We start from the raw sequence: 17702 nt of genomic DNA on the forward strand, positions 1-17702 counted from the left end.
CCTTACAAGCTTTCTAAACATAGAACAACTATTGCCATTTTTTGGATCTGGAATGTTCCCTGCCCCAGGAGAGAGGCTCTCAGACTTACATAGAAATCTTTCCTTTGGCTTCCCCAAATACACTCAACCCACCCTCCAGCTCTAGGCAGCCTGTGACGCTTAACTTCTGACTTCAGCCTGATCCTTGAATCACCCCAACAGCTAACATCCAGTCATTCCCAAATTAGGAGGCATTCTCTGCCTTCCTACGGCTAACTTAACCCTAACGTCTGCTGTTCACGTAATGCACCACCAAACACAATCCCAGCATGGTAACATGACCCAAGAGAAGTATTACAGAGAAGCAGCGGAAGTGGGAAGAGAGCTGCTGAGAGAATAAAGAAGAGGTTTTTCCAATTTACTACAGACTTAGGCTGGAAAGCAGCAACGTGGAGACTGAAGTGGCTCCCTGACACTCTCTTCTAATTTCATCATCTAATCCGGGTGCCTATAGCACCTCTTAAGCTACATATATACAAAGTGTGTGTGTATCTGCGGAGGGTGTCCAAACCTCTCAGCAGATTCTCAAACGGTAAAAGAAAACTGTTGGAAATCATTGCTCTGCGGAAATGCTATCAATCCACAGACAACAGTGTACAAAGTCTCTGTAAAGCTGAAAAACAGCACGGTGTTTAGACGACGTATCCAGTTTAAGAAAACCCTACTTTATCTTTCAAATTCATTCATGTTAACAAGTTTACAGCTTCACAGAGACCTACCCCAGGCTGAGTCAGGAGCATGACATTAGGCAAAGCCTCAGAAAGAGGCAACTTAAAGTACCTGATAAAGGGCACGCTATCAGCTAAAGAGCAGGTGTCACCTTGTACGTCCAAGGGTAGACTCAGGGATCTGGACACGCAGTCCGACGGGATGTGAGTGTCACGGGCTGCTGGCCCGTCGGAGGCCTTCGAAGAACACTCCAGCCCGTCACCGCCCACCGGCACCGACCAAGGTAAAGACGTGAAATTCCACCACCATCCACACAACAGCTTCAGGAATGGGCACCAGGCCAAGAAACGTGGTTTCTAGCAAGGTGTGAAGTCTACCGCGAAAGAGCATAACATCGCTGTGAAAATATTTCTGTTGCTTTCACACAACACCTGAGCTAGTACAAAAAATATTGTTATTGTAATTATGTGGACTCAGTAAAACCCAACAAGGCCCTCTTGGCCTCCAACAGCAAATGAAGAATAGACATGGTAATAGTTTTCTTGAGATACTGGAGGACTGAGATAGAAGATATTCATCTGTTTTTCTCTAGATGCTGTGTTGGTTCAGAAGCATGAGCTTTTACCCTTTAAACTATCCCCCATCCTTTATACGTTCCATGTACTAAGAACCAAGAACTTGAGGGCTTCCCACCACCTAAACTGTATTCGGAAACCTTGAGTTAGCATCAAGGACAAATGTCTTTGCCTCCTTAAATGTGACCTTCCCTAGCCACTCACTGATTGGGGGAATACAGCCTGTCTCCCTGAGGCCTTCCAGATATTCAGGAAAGGGAGCCAGCTGCCTGTTGCCTCTCGGCCACAAATCAACCCTGCATTGACTGCCCGTGAACACTGAGTTGGGCCCTTTAAATGTTCGTCCTCTGCCCGTTGGTGCAGTGCTGAGCTGGGCCACCAGCAGAGGTGCTGGAGAGACCCTGCGAGCGGCCTCTGGCTGGATCCCCGCGCCTGTGCCCTGCGGTGCGGGCAGCGGCAGCCGCCCCCCAGGACTGCCCCTCTTGGGCGGTCTCACAGCACAGTGCTTCCTGCAAGACACCTCCCCCACAACAGCTTCCCCTGGCACCTCAGAAGCAGATTTCCAGCAAATTCCAGAGGGTGGATGTCCAGCGATTCCATCAGCATGAAACCACTACCAGCTTGGTGCCCCTCGGGAGCCACAGACTGGGATGCGGGGGTCGGGTGGGGGGAAGCTCTTCCCTTGGGGCTCAGCCTCAGGCTGGGGGCGTCAGCTGCTCCTGTAGCTGCTAGTTCCACGCCGTCTAGAGTTCTCTTCTTACCCGCCAACCCCTCATCCCCCGATTCTCTGTGTTACACTTAATAATCCTGTATATTAAGCTTGCCGTGATCGAGTCACAGGCGCTCACTGCCTTGCAGTCCAGCCCTGACTGATACACCTGCTCCTCGGGAAGCCTGGGGCAGGAGAAACAGCTCTGAGAGTGAAAAGCTGAGGGGTGAACCGCCACGCACTTGACACTGAGCGGCCATGTTTCGCAGAGCGGACGTCGGCAGAACGAGGGAGGCGTTCGAACACCACGTTCACCGACTGCTACTCGGTGCAGGACCCTGGGTTAGAGAAGGGACGAGGCACGGGGAAGGAAGAGCGACCTTTCAGGCACTGACTGGCCGGTTGGAGAAACCAGATATACGCCAACGAGCAGCTCCAGGCAGTAAGTGCTGACAGCTTCCCGAGGTCCTGGACAGTAAGCCACGGGTCAGTGTCGGGGCTTCAGGCTGAGAGGCCATCGTTCCGACCTTGTCATAAGCAAGAACTAATCATCTGCACAGGCCTTGAGCCACAGAAAACAGAGACCGGGCTCGCTTTAAGCCCCCCTCTGCCCCCCAACAACCGGGTGTTACCCAAATCCAACGTATCGTGGGTCCTGGCTGTGACCAGCCGCCTTTTGCTTCACTGTCAAGAGATATACCAGAGTAAACATTTGGGTAGAGAAAAAGAATTCTAAGAAAGAAAAGCCATTTCCGTGTAAGTGTGTCTCTGACAGGGGGAGTCCTTCCTAAAAGATTTTCAGGAAGAGATTAGGGAAACATGGTGACTATAATCTATCAAGGCCAAATAAAAACGCCTTCAATAAAGCCCACTCCACATGAGGCTATTAAGGAAACCCAATCACCACATGGTGGAGAATTAAACCTGTCATTCACTGAGGACTGAAGAGTGATTCGGGGTAGAGAGCAAGAAGAAAGAGACTGTGCTTGGATCCCCACAAGACTGACAGTGGGGGAGCACGGGCAAAGCAGCCCAAGAACAGCAGGGTTCTAATGAACCATCTGTGAAGTGGGAGAGGGTATCAAAGGGAGAAAAATAAAATTTTCTAATGATAAATGAGAGTGGTTTTCTAACAAGGATGGACCACGATGGAGGCTAAAGGGGTTGTCTGTAATGAAGGATGTCTACTCCACCAGGATTGAGCCACTGCAGACAAGTCTATGGAGAAGTCCCTTACCCGCACTCCTACAGGGGGAAACGGGGAGCAACAGTGTCACTTATAAAAAGGGGCGTGGGATGGGATATGAACTTGACACAGACATCATGATGAAGTAGTATATAGCAATCGTTATGGTCAAAATTATAGCAAAAGCTTACTTCTCATCTTGATTCCTTTGCAAACACTGATGGCGCCTGTGCCACCACCACTCGCCCTGACTTCACCTCACAGGAAATCACTGTCTTGCTTTTGTTGTTTATCGTTCCCATGTACTTTTTTCACACCTACCTACATATTTATGTAACCAAAAAACTGTGTGGCTGTGGTGTGCATGCATGTGTGTATAGTGAGGAAGAGCTGGAGCTAGTGCACGCAGAGAGAGAGACAGAGAGAGACAGAGAGAGAGAGAAAGAGAGAGAGAGGGAGCACAAACTAAGCACACAGTGAGAGCACGCAGTGTTGGGCATATTTTGAAATACCTATTAGAAAGATATCCTAGTTTAGTATCACTCATCATTTATTTGCTTCTCTCAACGTTTTATTAAAACCTCATCCAAGTTGACATGGTACCTCTAGTTTATTTATGTTAACTGCTGTGAAGTACTCAATGTACAATTAGAGCCCACTGTCCTTTATTTGTAACACTTAAAAGAAAAATGCCAGATCCCAGAGAGTACAATTTGAGAAAGAAAAAAAAAAAAAAGGAAACTACCAAATAACTCTACAAAGTGGTGGCAACTACATACACTCGCCATCGAAGGGTGTAAGATTTATGCTTCCTCTAGATACTTGGTATTGTCAAGATTAAGTTTTGCTAATCTAATCAGTTTGTAAGAATATCTGGTTGCTTTAATTTGCATTTTCTTATTTACCGATAAAACCGATCCTTGTTTATTGGCTGATCTCATGCTTCTTCCATCAACAGGCTGTTAATGTTCTTTGCCCATTTTTCTTTCTTAAAAAAATTACACGATTGATTTATAAAAAGTGTATGTCATTTTAAATAGTAATAAAAGCACATACATGTTTGCTCACCACCCATAGCCATTTTCAGAAAAGAGAATGGTACCAAAAACTTTGCAGCCCCTTTCATGCCCCTACCTGATCACAATCCCCTGCCAGTCCTTGTAGCGGTAACAACCAAACTTAATGTTTAAATTATTCCCTTGCTTTCCATAACTTGTCCACACATGCACGAACCCCAGGATAATATATTGGTTAGTTCTGCCCATGTCTTAAACTTTACATAAATGCAATCATACAATGTAAGCTTTGAAAACTGTCTTTGCCTAATGCTACTTTCTATGTTCATTCATGTTAATGTATTTGGTTGTGATTTATTCATTTTCACAGATATATGAATACCGTACCATATTGACAGTGCTATAAACATTCTCATCTATCTGCTGATAGAAGCACTCAAGACGCATCTGAACTGTACACTTGAGAGAGCGGGGTTCCAGGTGTGGGTTTTATACTCCCTCAGAGCATTCTCACGGCTCCACATATCGGCCAACTCTTGGTATTTCAGATTTTTCCCTACTGGATTCTTCTTATCATACTGAGACCTTTACATTTGATCAACACTAATCCTCTGTTAGTTATATGCATAGCAGATTTCTCCACCCAGCCTGATGCTTGCCTTTTAACTTCGTTTAAGAATTCTTTTATTAGGTGTTAAGTTTTACCTTAACGCAGTCAACTTTAAAATTTTTCTTCCATTATGGATTTTTCTTGTTTAGGAATTCTCGATTTAATAGACTGTGTTCTACCCCCAAGGTGATAACAATATTCTCTTATATTTTCTTCTCAAGTTTTGAAGACTTCCTTTTCACAGATGGATTGTGAAACCATCCGGAGTTGAACTTTGCATTTGGTGTGAGGTAGAGACCAAGTGTTCTTTCCTCTATAGACAACTGTCTCAGAGCAATTCATGTGGAATCCATCATCTCCCCACTTATTAACATCACTTCCATTTTATAATGAAAACGAATTCCCAAATATGAGGAAAGCTGTTTCAAAGTTCTCTATTTGACTAAACTTGTGCCAATGTAAAACCTTCTTAATAACTGGAGCATTATGAGTCTTGATGCTTGGCAAGGCATGTCCCCTTACACTGGTGCTCTTAAATTTTTTTCTGGCTATTTGTAAACTTGCTCTTCCTATAAATTTGAAAATCAGTCCTTCAACTTCTCCAAAACACACAGTAGACATTTTTATTTGATTTACGATGAATTTATAGATTGATTTTGGGAAAGCTGTCATCTTCATGAATCTAGGAACATGGTATATGGTTCTTTCTCTCTTCTTCCTTTCCTTTGTCTCTTCTTCCTTTACGTCTTTTAATAATATCTGATAATTTTATCTACAAGTATCTTGAACATCTTCTGCAACAATGATACCTAGATTCTTCGAAGTTTTAGTTGATGTTATGAATGAAACCTTTATTCCATTTTATTTTCTAACTGGCTATTACCTGTAGATAAGAAATATATTTTTGTATATTGTCTTTGTATCCAACAGCACTGCTGAACTCTCTTATTAGCACTAATAATTGATCTGGATATTCTATTCAATTTCCTAGGTAGCCCATCATGTCATCTATAAATGAGGCAGCTTTATCTCATGTTTCCCAATGCTTAGATCTTCATTTCTCTTTCTGGTTTACTGCATAAACTAGAACCTCCCACACAGTGATGGCAAGTAACCCTGAATTGTTGCTAATTTGATGGGACTGTTTATAATGATTCACCACTAATTATGATGTATGCTGTGAGTGCTTGACAAATATCATTCATAATGTTAAGGAAGTTCCCTTCTGTTCCTAGCTTGCTAAAAGTTTTTATCATAAGATATTAATGTCATCAAATGCTTTTTTAACGTCCTAAAACATTAAATGCCACCAAATGATTTTCCCACATCTACTGAGGTAATCACATTCTTTTTCTCCTTGTATCAGTTAATATCGTATAATGTAATACATGCATAGTAATAATGTGGTAGGACACAATACTCCAACAAATTAAATTTGCAAACATTTCATTTAATAATTCTGTACTTGTTCATTAAAAATGAGAATAATCTGTGTTCATAAAGATGAAACCTCTAATGTTATCCTTTTTATCTAATTTGTTATTAACAAGTCTAACGTGAAATGAGTTTGATAGGTCCTTCTTTTTCTGTTTTTTTGAGAAAGACTACAAGTCTTTCAGATTTTATAAAACCTCACAGTAAAATCATCTCAGAATGATGGAAGAGAGGCTATTAATTCTAGATTTAATCGGTTTCAGTTTTCTACTGAATGTCATCTGTGCTCATGCTCTAGTGTTTAATATCTCCTGCCTTCCATTATTTTTTTAACCTTAATTGTTGTCTTCCCCGTGAAACCAGGGACCTTCTCGTGACTGTGTGATACCTTCTTACAGCCCCAGATCCCAGTTCATGTTCAGCAAATTTTTTTTTTTTTATTGACAGACTGACTGATCCCAATGTTTTCCTTCAGTCTTTTTCTTCGAACTTTTATTAGGAAAATTTCAAACACATGCAAAAGTAGAAAGGATAATGTTGGATTCATCATGTATCCAACACCCGGCTTCAATAATTGACAATTCATGACCAATCCTCTTACATTCATCCCCAGACACCTACCCCCCATTATTCTGAAGAAAATCCAGACATCATTTCGCTCACACGTATTTCAATATGTATCTCTGAAAGAAAATGACTATATAAACATATACTACCATTGTTATACCTTAGAAAAGTAAAAATAAAGAACTCCTTAAATTCAAATATTCAGTTAGTGTTCAAATTTCCAATGGTCTCAAATCTTTTTTTCTTGAAAGATGTTTTCTCTTGATAGGATCTACACATTGTGAGTGATTGACATCTGTCCTTTTAACCTATAGGCACCATCTACTGTTTTTCCCTTTTGTTTTCCTTGCTTTTATTTGAAGAAACTGAATCATTTATCCTGTAGAGCAGTGCTTCTCAAACTGTCTACGGTAAAGAGACAGTTTTAGATTTCTAATCGGTCTCGAAATGATACACGGTGCTACTGCACGAAACCACCACCCAGACTGAGCACATGCAGCTCACCAAGATCATCTGGGAACACCTGGACCAGTCTGCACGCAGATCCACAGAAGTCCTCTGACCACAGGCTTGACTGTGACGGTCTAAACATTTCTAATCACTTACTTCTGATTCTTGTACTTACTTCATTATGCAGATCTCATCTTGAGGAACATTGCTGTAGAATTTCGCCGGGCTGGATTTTGCTTATCACATCTACATGGTGTAGTTTAATGTGTTTCTCTGTCCTCTGTATCTCCTATAAATTTGGTTGTTGGATCTACAGCTATTTGAACTGATTTAGGTCCAGAGTTTTTGGCAGGACTTCATAGGTGGCACTGTATTCTTCCATCAGGAGACACGTAAGTCTGGCTGCCCCTCTTTCTGTGATGGTAGTGGCCACTGGTGAACAGTGTTACCACCAGGACTTAATGTCAAACCCCTCTAGTCAATCTGGTTCCCACAGTTTGTTCTCTGGGAGACTCCTAAGGAAGTTCTCCTCTTCTCGGACCCCGGCTTCCTCCACCGCCTCAGTTTCTGACACAGTGCAGATCTGCCAGCCAGCAGTGAAGCGCTTAGCGAGACCCTATCAGCCAGGGTGCTGGGGAGTTGTCTGTGGTTTGGGGTTCTGCTATTCCAGGTGCTGTGTCTGTTTTGTAAGACTTGGGACTACTAAAAACTATACAACCCACGTCCCACTTTTGAGAACAATGTTGTTTGCTTTTAGCAGGGTTTTAATTTTTTTTAATAATATATTTAAAACGAAATGTATGGCCCGTACTTTTTTTAGCTGCATCCCGTCCATTTCGCTTTATTAATGTTAACTGTGATGGTACAACTTAAGTGGGTCGACCAAGTTCCTACATAATAAAGTGACTATTTACCCCACGCCCGAGCAGTTTGAAGTGAGTATTTTCATTGTTGGTGAGTGATAAGTAACTTTTGATACATCCTAATATTTCTCTTTAACCCATGAATCTATAGTTGTGAATTTTTAGATGGCTGAGGATATGGAAACTTTTATTATCCTTTTCTTACTGCTTTCTACATCAACTACTTTGCAGTCAGGCATGGTTCTATTAATGTTACTGATTCTTTGACATTTGTTTATGACTTCAACTGTCAACTAGTACATGGGCAACTTATTTTTTTAAATAAATGTATTTATTTATTTATTTATTTATTTTTGGCTGCGTTGGGTCTTCGTTGCTGCGCGCGGGCTTTCTCTAGTTGCGGCAAGCAGGGGCTACTCTTTGTTGTGGAGCACGAGCTTCAGTAGTTGTGGCATGAGGGCTCAGTAGCTGTGGCTCATGGGCTCAGTAGTTGTGGCACACGGCCTTAGCTGCTCCTCGGCATGTGGGATCTTCCCGGACCAGGGATCAAACCCGTGTCCCCTGCATTGGCAGGTAGATTATTAACCAATGAACCACTAGGGAAGCCCCTTATATTTTTAAGTTATTTCATGTGACTATATACCTCCAGCTGTTGGGTATAGGATTTATGTATATGTCTGTCTCTCTGTACAAACACAAACAAATACACACACACACACACACACACACACAGTTACAGCATTTTAAAAATAAACATAAATCAAGCCTGTTAATCATATTTTTCAGATTTCCTATATCTTTACTCGTTTTGTCTGCTTAATCCATTGGTTTTTGATTGAGGTCATTTAAAATCTTCTACTATGATTATGAATTTGTCAAACTTAACTTTTATTTCTTCAGTTTTGGTTTCTATATTACGGCTATGATGTGGGGCACATTAAAATTCCTAAGTCATAAAGCATCCTGGTCGATGTATTATCCCTCTTTATTCATAGTTAATATTTTTCCATATATTCTATTCTATCTAATATTAATAATTGCTTTACCAGCTTTCCTTTAGTAAGTATTTGCTTGATATATATATTTTCCTGCCCTTTACTCTCAACCTCTGGTGTGATTCTATTTCAGGTTTCTCTAACTGAAAAATGTCCAATCTGATAATGTATGTTTTTAAATTGGCAAATTTAATACATTTATATTTGTGAATACTGATACATCTTACCGTTTTTCGAAACACAAAAGGGTTTTATTCACAATTAATAGTTAAATAAAATATACATTGTCATAGTTCATCCATTTCTGTGTTTATCCTTGTTCCTTTACCCCATACGTCTCTATGCACCTTCCTCCTTGCTGAAATATACCATGTAGTGATGAAAACAATGATGACCGAGATTATGAAATAACAGGAAAACTTTAAAGGAGGACAATATAGTTTTGTAAATTATATATGTAGCATGATTAAAACTATTGAAAAAAATCCTATTCATAGGGTAATAAACTGAAAGAAGGAAACGAATTTTTTCGAGATTTAAGATTAGGTCAGACTTAGTACCAACACTTTAGCTGAGGCCAGGAATCCACAAAACTCCACCCTTCTCTCCCCCACACCGTTTCTGGAACTAAAGCCCCGCTTGGGTCCCAAGCAGCTCCTCTATGAAAAGCAACAGACCACGGTAGAACAGGTGAAGTTCAGGGTGGACTCTGCCACCAGCTGGCTGGGTAATACTGGGCAAGTCACCAACCTAGTGGGGCTTCAGATTCCTCGTGATAGAAGTGGAAATAATCTGTCTCACAGGTTTTTATTATGAGTAAACGAAACACGGCACGTGAAATTACCTTATCAAACTATATTCTTAGACACGTACGTGTACGTGTGTGTGTGTGTAATCTTTCTAACTAGAAGCAGAATATACAGTCGCATCATCTGAAAACGAGCCACGCCTGCTCCCCACTCAACTGGACCAGACCCCGCACAAGTGTGAAATGAGGTGAGGTTAATTCCCTACCCGCTCCCTGTTTCCCACCTTCTAAGGGAGCCTGGATTTTTTCCGCCAATAAAACACCAGTGTGTGTCTCGCAGCCTCCTCTCCTCTGCCATTCCCACGGCTTGCAGGCTTACCAACCAGGGAGCACTGTCCTTTCTCATTTTTGTAATGAGATAAACTGGGCTGTGCACCTGCCAATGCCGTGACCTGGACACCCTGTCACTGGTGTCACACCTCCACTGGCTCATTAGCGGTAGGTGACATTCCATCACTTGGTCATACTTCCCAGACTTTGACCTGTCTTTGTCCATTTCCCTTTTGTTTCCTAATAAATCTGTATCCTTGTTAATAGTTATTACTCCTAACATAGAAAATAGTCAGCTTTTCCTAGTAGCATAAGCGCTCATCTAAGCAGCTCTGGGATCAAGCTTGGTTGGCCTTTTGTGTAAAGCTAATACCTATTTCTGAATTATCACGAATTCCCAGGAAGACAGCACATCCTGAAGCAAATGGTCCTCTCCTAAAACACGACTCATTTAACACAACAAATGATGGTTACTTATCAGCCTAAGGATCCTATACTGTTCCTGCTCATATCCGACAACCCACTTACCTGGTGTTTTGTGGGAAGGAGTTTTGTGACAATTATTCCTCCTGTTTCAGTGCACATGTTTGGAAGAAATACTAAAGGAGTAATGCCTCATTAATTCCATTTGTTTCTCACATAAAAACGGAGACGGTTTTAAAATATGTTAATGAAAGACAAGTGATATTGCACTTTTTTAGGAAATAGACTCAAGCTTTAAGGAATATTCATAAATTGCCAAAAAAAAAAAAAAAGCTGCGCACAACATATTAGGATGTCAGCTAACAGATGCAAGGAGTTGGGTGCTTTTGAGAATGGCCGGAATATCAGATTTCCTGATCAAAAAGGCTCTATGCATCCAAACACATACTTCAAGAAGGGCAATAATGAAGATGTCTCAAAAAGAAAAAATGTAAAGCACCCACAAGTGTAAAGCAGGGGACGGTAAGGAAAGAGTGTGGGACAAGACACCTTACAGTCTCAGCCACTAAAGCACCAGTCCCCGGGCTACCTAAGAAATTCATTGGTGCCCAACACCGGGAACGTGTAATTAACCTCCGCTAACTGAGATCTGGGGTAATCAGACCACGGGTCTCAGGGCTGCATCTCGAGTCATCCGGGATTGGGGGTAAGTGTGAGCCACTGACTACCCACTCATAAGGAGAAACCCAGAGACAGGCACGTCGGGACTGGAAGGAAAAGGACAGACACGAGGAAACACAGGCCTGCCAATTCCTGCGGCTACTGACACAACACGTCATCCAGAAAACACTGAGCTCCGCCTACACAGAGGACGCCACCCGGGATGGATAACGCACGGGTGCCGAACACGGTCAAGGACCCCGTGGGGCTTGGCTGAGATAAACCGCAGTGGCCTCCACGAGACCACACAGCCCGTCCTCCAAGCCCGACAGGGGCCGCACTCACCTGGTGCCGGGAGAAGAGCCGCACGGCCTCCAGCTGGTGGAACACAGGGTGGTGCTGGGCATCGATCTGGTCGCGCCGGTACACGTCGCCCACCACCAAGAAGGCGTCCAGCCCCGCACGCAGCAGGTCCCACTGGTGCGCGGACGTGTGCGCGCGCAGCATGTGGGTCGCATTCAGGTAATAGCTGTCGCCCTTCTTCCGGCTGGGGTGGTCGGCCGGGACGAGCAGGCTGTCGAAGTTCTGCCAGGTGGTGACCACCGGGGAGAGGTCGTCGTAGACAGAGAAGAGGGGCGTCCCCGAGCGGCCCACGTACTGCGCGTAGAAATGCTGCTTCACCCTCTCCTTGATCAGCCACAGCGGGTGATGCGGCTGGTTGTGCAGGTTCCTGCCGACCCTGGACAGGACCTTGCGGGACAGGTTGCTGTAGCCATCCTGGGGGTAGGACTTGCCCAGCAGCTCCACCGTGCCGCCCGGGGCCCCGGGGGCTCCCCGGGCAGCGGGGTCTGGGACAGCGGACCTCGCGCCCAAGGCCTGATGCTCAGGGCCTCGGCAGAGCCCGTTGGCCTTCCTCGCCAGGTGGACGCGCACCTGGGCAGCTCTCCTGAGAGCCCAGCAAACCATCACAGCAACTCCTTTCACGGGTTCTGGAAAGAGCATACACATAAGCACCAGTCATGTTTCACTCTGCGGAAAGTAAGGGCGGGGGGCGGGAGGGCCCTGTCTCCTACCAGCTCCCCACCACCCTACTGATATCTGCCTCCCCCTCTGCCACTCAGACAGAACAGCCAATTAAGGAAATCTGCCCAGAGAGGCTTACCTTCTCTGCTCTACATCGAGAGAGTCATGAACGTCATGCTTAGATCCCTAATCTCTAGTGTCCTCCCCTTGACATTTAGGTCCATGAGTGTAAAGAAAATTTCCCTTATCAGGTCACATCATGTCCCAGATCCCTCACGTTGAATAAAACTATCAATGTGATGACTTTCTTTCTTTTTTAATTTATTTTATTTTATTTTTTATTTTTTGTTTTTGGCTGCATGCGGGCTTTCTCTAGTTGCAGTGAGCGAGGGCTACTCTTCGTTGCGGTGCGCAGTCTTCTCACTGCAGTGGCTTCTCTTGTTGCGGAGCACGGGCTCTAGGCACGCGGGCTTTAGTAGTTGTGGTACGCGGGTTCAGTAGTTGTGGCTCGCGGGCTCTAGAGCGCAGGCTCAGTAGTTGTGGCCCACAGGCTTAGCTGCTCCGTGACATGTGGGTTCTTCCTGGACCAGGGCTCGAACCCGTGTCCCCTGCATTGGCAGGAGGATTCTTAACCACTGCGCCACCAGGGAAGTCCCATGACTTTCTTTTATTCTGACTACTTTTGGGGGTCTCATTCCTTAAAGGCAGCCCATGATTACGTCCATGTCTCTGAAGGATGGAAGGAGGATGTTTGAAATGCCCTCCTGCCCATTTCATCCCCATAACCACCAAGTTCTGCTCACTCCTGACAAAATGTGACTTCTGGATTAGTTCACCACATTACAAGGTGACATGAACAACACTTTTCTTTTGGATGTTTCCAATAAAATACACTAATTTAGGTAATGGTTATTTTTATGTGATTTTTAAAAAATAAAAGTGAAAAACTTAAGGAAATATTACACAGAGTGATAGACTATACCAGTGGACAGCTGAAATTATTTTTATGGATGCAAATCTTTTCTGTCCTCACATCTGGTCATGTCATTTAAACTTAATTACCATTGCAGGATCCCATCAATTACATGTCTCTTTTGTAAAAGAGCAACTTTCTACTGGGCACCCACAGGAAACCAGGAGCAGGCCTAAACTCACTTGGGAAGAGACACAGAGCAGCCAGGACACAGCGTGTTGACCAGATCTTCTTTCTAATGCGCAGAATTTAATAAGAAGAGGACCAGATTTCACAGCTGGAACTCACTCATAGGCTGTTCACATCACAAATGTGGTGACAAAGATCCAGGTGTAGCGGCCCAAACTCTAAGGTACAGGGAGTGTTAGGACAACACTGAAGGATTCTGGATACTTCCCTGCTGGCCCACGAGCAAGTTTAAATTGACTCGGGGATCTCAGGCATGAAGATCTTTAGAGGTCAAATCCCTAGGTTCATAAAAAATTTACCATGAACTTAAATCTGCCAAATAACATCTTCTAAAACTTGGCATTTTTACCCACTGGGCTACTATAAAGCATACAACCAGGTAGTGATTTGACCTCCAGGACTCTGCGATCATACCAAGAAAATACATAACTTCATGCTAATAAACTGCATTAGGAGGGGATGACATTGCTCCAAGTGACCATCCAAAGCACACCTGGTATGTACCCAGACAGCACAGCCCACTCAGCTTACGGAACCGAGACCTCCCAGATCCGAGTTAAATCACATGTGACACCTGGGGAGAGCCCCTTTGTCTGAGACGGCCATCACGTTAGAAGCTTGCAAAGATACCCAGAAACTCTCTGGGTTTATTCATTTATGGCACTATTTTGTCAGAGCTGTTGCGAAAAGTGTTTTTGGCCGCACTTCAGCAGAAATCCATCTTCCCCCTCCACAGTGCTCAGTGGCCTGTCACTGCAGTGGATATAAATTTTAAATATGCCCATGCCGCCTCTTGCGTCTCAGCACTAAGTCCCGCTGGTAGGTTGTCAGGGACCCAGCTCAGCGACCTTGGCAAGACACGACAAGCATCTCTCCCTTCCAAAGCCATGTGCTGTCACCAAGCTCAGGATTCTTCCAGGGAAGGTGCTCCTGAGGGCTGCCGACCCCCTTTCTTCGGTTTCTGCTCCACACATGCCCGTGCCCACCTGCACCCCCAGGGTCTGCTCCCACCAAGGTGCCCCATCCACACGTCCTTTCTTGGTTCTCCTGACCCACCCCTAGCTTGCTAAGGAAAGTTTACTTTTCTTGTCCTTTTTTTCAGACTTTTTAATCTATCTGCTCAGCCCTCATCTGTCATTTCTCCCGACCCAAAACAATTTGTTGTATTTTTATTATCATCTCTTACAGAGAGAGAATAATGACCATGCGAGATTTCCCACCGCCATCTGAAAAGTAAATGCCTTTCTTCTTTCCTCTGTCAAGTTTCTCTGTGAGAAAGTCCATCTGGAAAATACAGGAGACCCAGAAAGATAATGCCAACCATGGTCCTGCCTCTATGGAAAGTGGTTTTCCATTTCATCCTTCCAACAACTCTGTGAGGCAAGTATTACTCTTACTATTTTACAAAGAATCTAGGCCTCAATTAGATCTTGTAACTTGCAAAAACTCATACATCTACCTGTAGACAAAGTTCAGAACTCTGAGCAACTCAACTATTTCTCAGTCAAAACAGACCCAAGACAGTTTCTAGGACTCAGTCTGAGGTTTGGAAATAAGGTAAGAGCTCAGTACTAGCAATGGAGACCTTGGGATTTGTTTGTATAGAGGTAAGAGTTAATGTCGTAAGGATGTATAAGAACCCATGGGAAAGTGACAGTAAAAGCAGAAATGGGCAAAAGACAGAGCTCTTGGTAATTATCCTCTTTAACGGAAGGGTATATAAAGAGTGAGAGAACCAAAGGGGTCTCACAGAAGCCTAGGATAGGAAGTTTCTAGAAGGAAACCAAGGTCATTTCTGAACCAAGTGCCACTGTATATACAATTCTTAATATGCTGTATTATTACCAATTGTCTGTCTTCCTGCTAGACTATGTGGTTCTTGAGAGTAGAAGACACACAACCCCTCTCTTCCCCAAATGTCCGCGCACTCAGAGGCTAGCACTACACCTGACACCAGGCAGAAGAGGAAGGGAGAAGGGAAAGTGGGAAAACAGAAAAGGATGGAAAGGAAATTGGCCAACAGGATCAAATGTAGCAAAGATGTTAGGCAGGGGGCAAGCAAAGTAAAGAACTATTTGACAAGATGACCATCAACAGGGCAATTTCAATGGCTGGGTGAAGACAGAAGTCAGATCATAATGGGTTTACATGAATGGAACATATAAGAATGAAGGAGGTTACCAGTGAGAAAATGGATTAAAAATATTTAAAAACTTCTGAGACCGAAAGAAAGGAAGTTGAGGGAACTTTCAATAGATGACCCTGATCTCCCAAGCAAAGCTTCAGACTTATAAAGAAAAATATTCTGTACAATCTCAACATTCACCAAGTAAATGTTATTTTGTCTGTTAGAATGAATGAATTTTGCAGCGGTTTAAACAGTCCTTCCTTCAATCTCCCTCAGTCTTGTGTGTAAAGGAGAAACTAAGTAGTGGTAATTTCTCTAAAGCACAATTAGCTTACCGGAAAGGGCCATGGTACCCAAATGTGACCCACATGTGCTCACGGCCACGCAAAAGAGATCAGGTGGTCCCATTAACCTGCAGAGACAGGGCTGAAACAGCATCTACCCAGAAAAATGAAGCTGGGTCCAGTCAACACACAGCTTATATACTGTACTGGACTAAATAATGGCAGGGAAACAGCCAATTTCCATTAACTTTTGCTCAAAAAGAGCGGGCAAAGAGTATGTTTTTGTTCCTGCTGAGTAGATGAATGCAAAGAAAATGTCTATAAAAAGGCCGTTCCCTATGTTACTGGTGCAGCCTTTCTGGGCAGCCATTTAGCACTAGCAAGAGACTCAAACCTGTTTATACCCTTTGGCACGGTAACTACCCTTCGAGGAATTATCACAAGAAGTAATGTAAATTAAGACAGAAGTGAAACACAAAGAAGTTTCATTACAGTGTGATTTATAATACAGAAAAATTACAAACAACATAAACTTTCCCCAGAGAGGGGGAAATTAAGTAAATTATAGTAGAACCATACAGTAAAACATTGTGCAGTCATAAAGTATAATGGTTGCAAAGAGTTTTAATGACATAACTACATACTTACAAAGTGATAAATAGAATATAAAAATGTACGATATGATCTTAACTATGTAAATATATATATATATATATAAATATATAAATACACACATACTATATTTAGAAACCATGGAAGAACTATTAAGATTCAATAGCTAATCCCTGGTCCTTATTTTCTATTTTTATAGTTCTAAATTTTCTAAATGGACATCTATTACATTTTTTATTAAACGTGTTATTTTGAAATAGTTGAATTATTCTAAGAAAAAGTTATTTAAAAATATGGCGAGTTGAGTTCTAGCCATTTTAATAGGTTGTATTAAACCCACTTATAATTGTATCAAGAATAATGCCAATATATGAACATATATACACTCTCAAATGTAAAATAGATAGCTAGTGGGAAGCAGCCGCATAGCACAGGAAGATCAGCTCGGTGCTTTGTGACCACCTAGAGGGGTGGGATAGGGAGGGTGGGAGGGAGGGAGACGCAAGAGGGAAGAGATATGGGAACATATGTATATGTATAATTGATTCACTTTGTTATACAGCAGAAACTAACACACCATTGGAAAGCAATTATACTCCAATAAAGGTGTTAAAAAACAATAACAAAAAAACAAACAAACAAACAAAAGAATAATGCCAACATAAACGTAACCCTGCTGTAGTTTAATTAACTGCATTCAGTGACCAGGTAAGAGATTACTTTTAACAACACAGGTGTCCACTTCGGAAAGAAATGCACAACGTGAGAGCTGTGAGTTTCAGTTTTATCTGAGGACTTACTGAGGACTGTGGTCCAGGAGACATTCTCTCAAGTGACTCTGAGAAACTGCTTCAAAGAAGTAGAGGGAGAAGCCAATATATACACGATTTTGGTGAAGGGGTACGTGCAATCAAGCATACATCTCGCTAGAAGGTTACCACTAGTCACAAAGAGTATTATTTCAGTTAATGAACTTTAAGTGCTTTTCTAAGTATGGGAAGATGCAAGAATACAGGTCATAAAAAATTTCTCCTGGGGGTTTCCCTGGTGGCACAGTGGTTGAGAATCTGCCTGCTAATGCAGGGGACACGGGTTCGAGCCCTGGTCTGGGAGGATCCCACATGCAGCGGAGCAACTAGGCCGGTGAGCCACAACTACTGAGCCTGCGCGTCTGGAGCCTGTGCTCCACAATAAGAGAGGCCGCGACAGTGAGAGGCCC

At 43.1% G+C, this 17702-nt stretch overlaps 1 protein-coding gene across 8 annotated transcripts in view; it reads right to left on the minus strand.

Annotated features, from left to right (window-relative positions):
* The window catches only part of FARS2 (phenylalanyl-tRNA synthetase 2, mitochondrial), a 382164-nt gene that overhangs the window by 301491 nt on the left and 62971 nt on the right, over positions 1–17702 (minus strand). For all 8 annotated transcript variants that reach the window (XM_081245396.1, XM_081245389.1, XM_081245394.1 and 5 more), the window contains exon 3: positions 11620–12263. In XM_081245396.1, coding sequence (XP_081101522.1) covers positions 11620–12240 — 621 coding nt within the window. In that variant the 5' untranslated portion in view covers positions 12241–12263. The remainder of the gene's footprint in view (positions 1–11619; positions 12264–17702) is intronic.

This window comes from Mesoplodon bidens (assembly GCF_964165515.1).
Source record: "Mesoplodon bidens genome assembly, chromosome: 10".
Taxonomy (NCBI): domain Eukaryota; kingdom Metazoa; phylum Chordata; class Mammalia; order Artiodactyla; family Ziphiidae; genus Mesoplodon; species Mesoplodon bidens.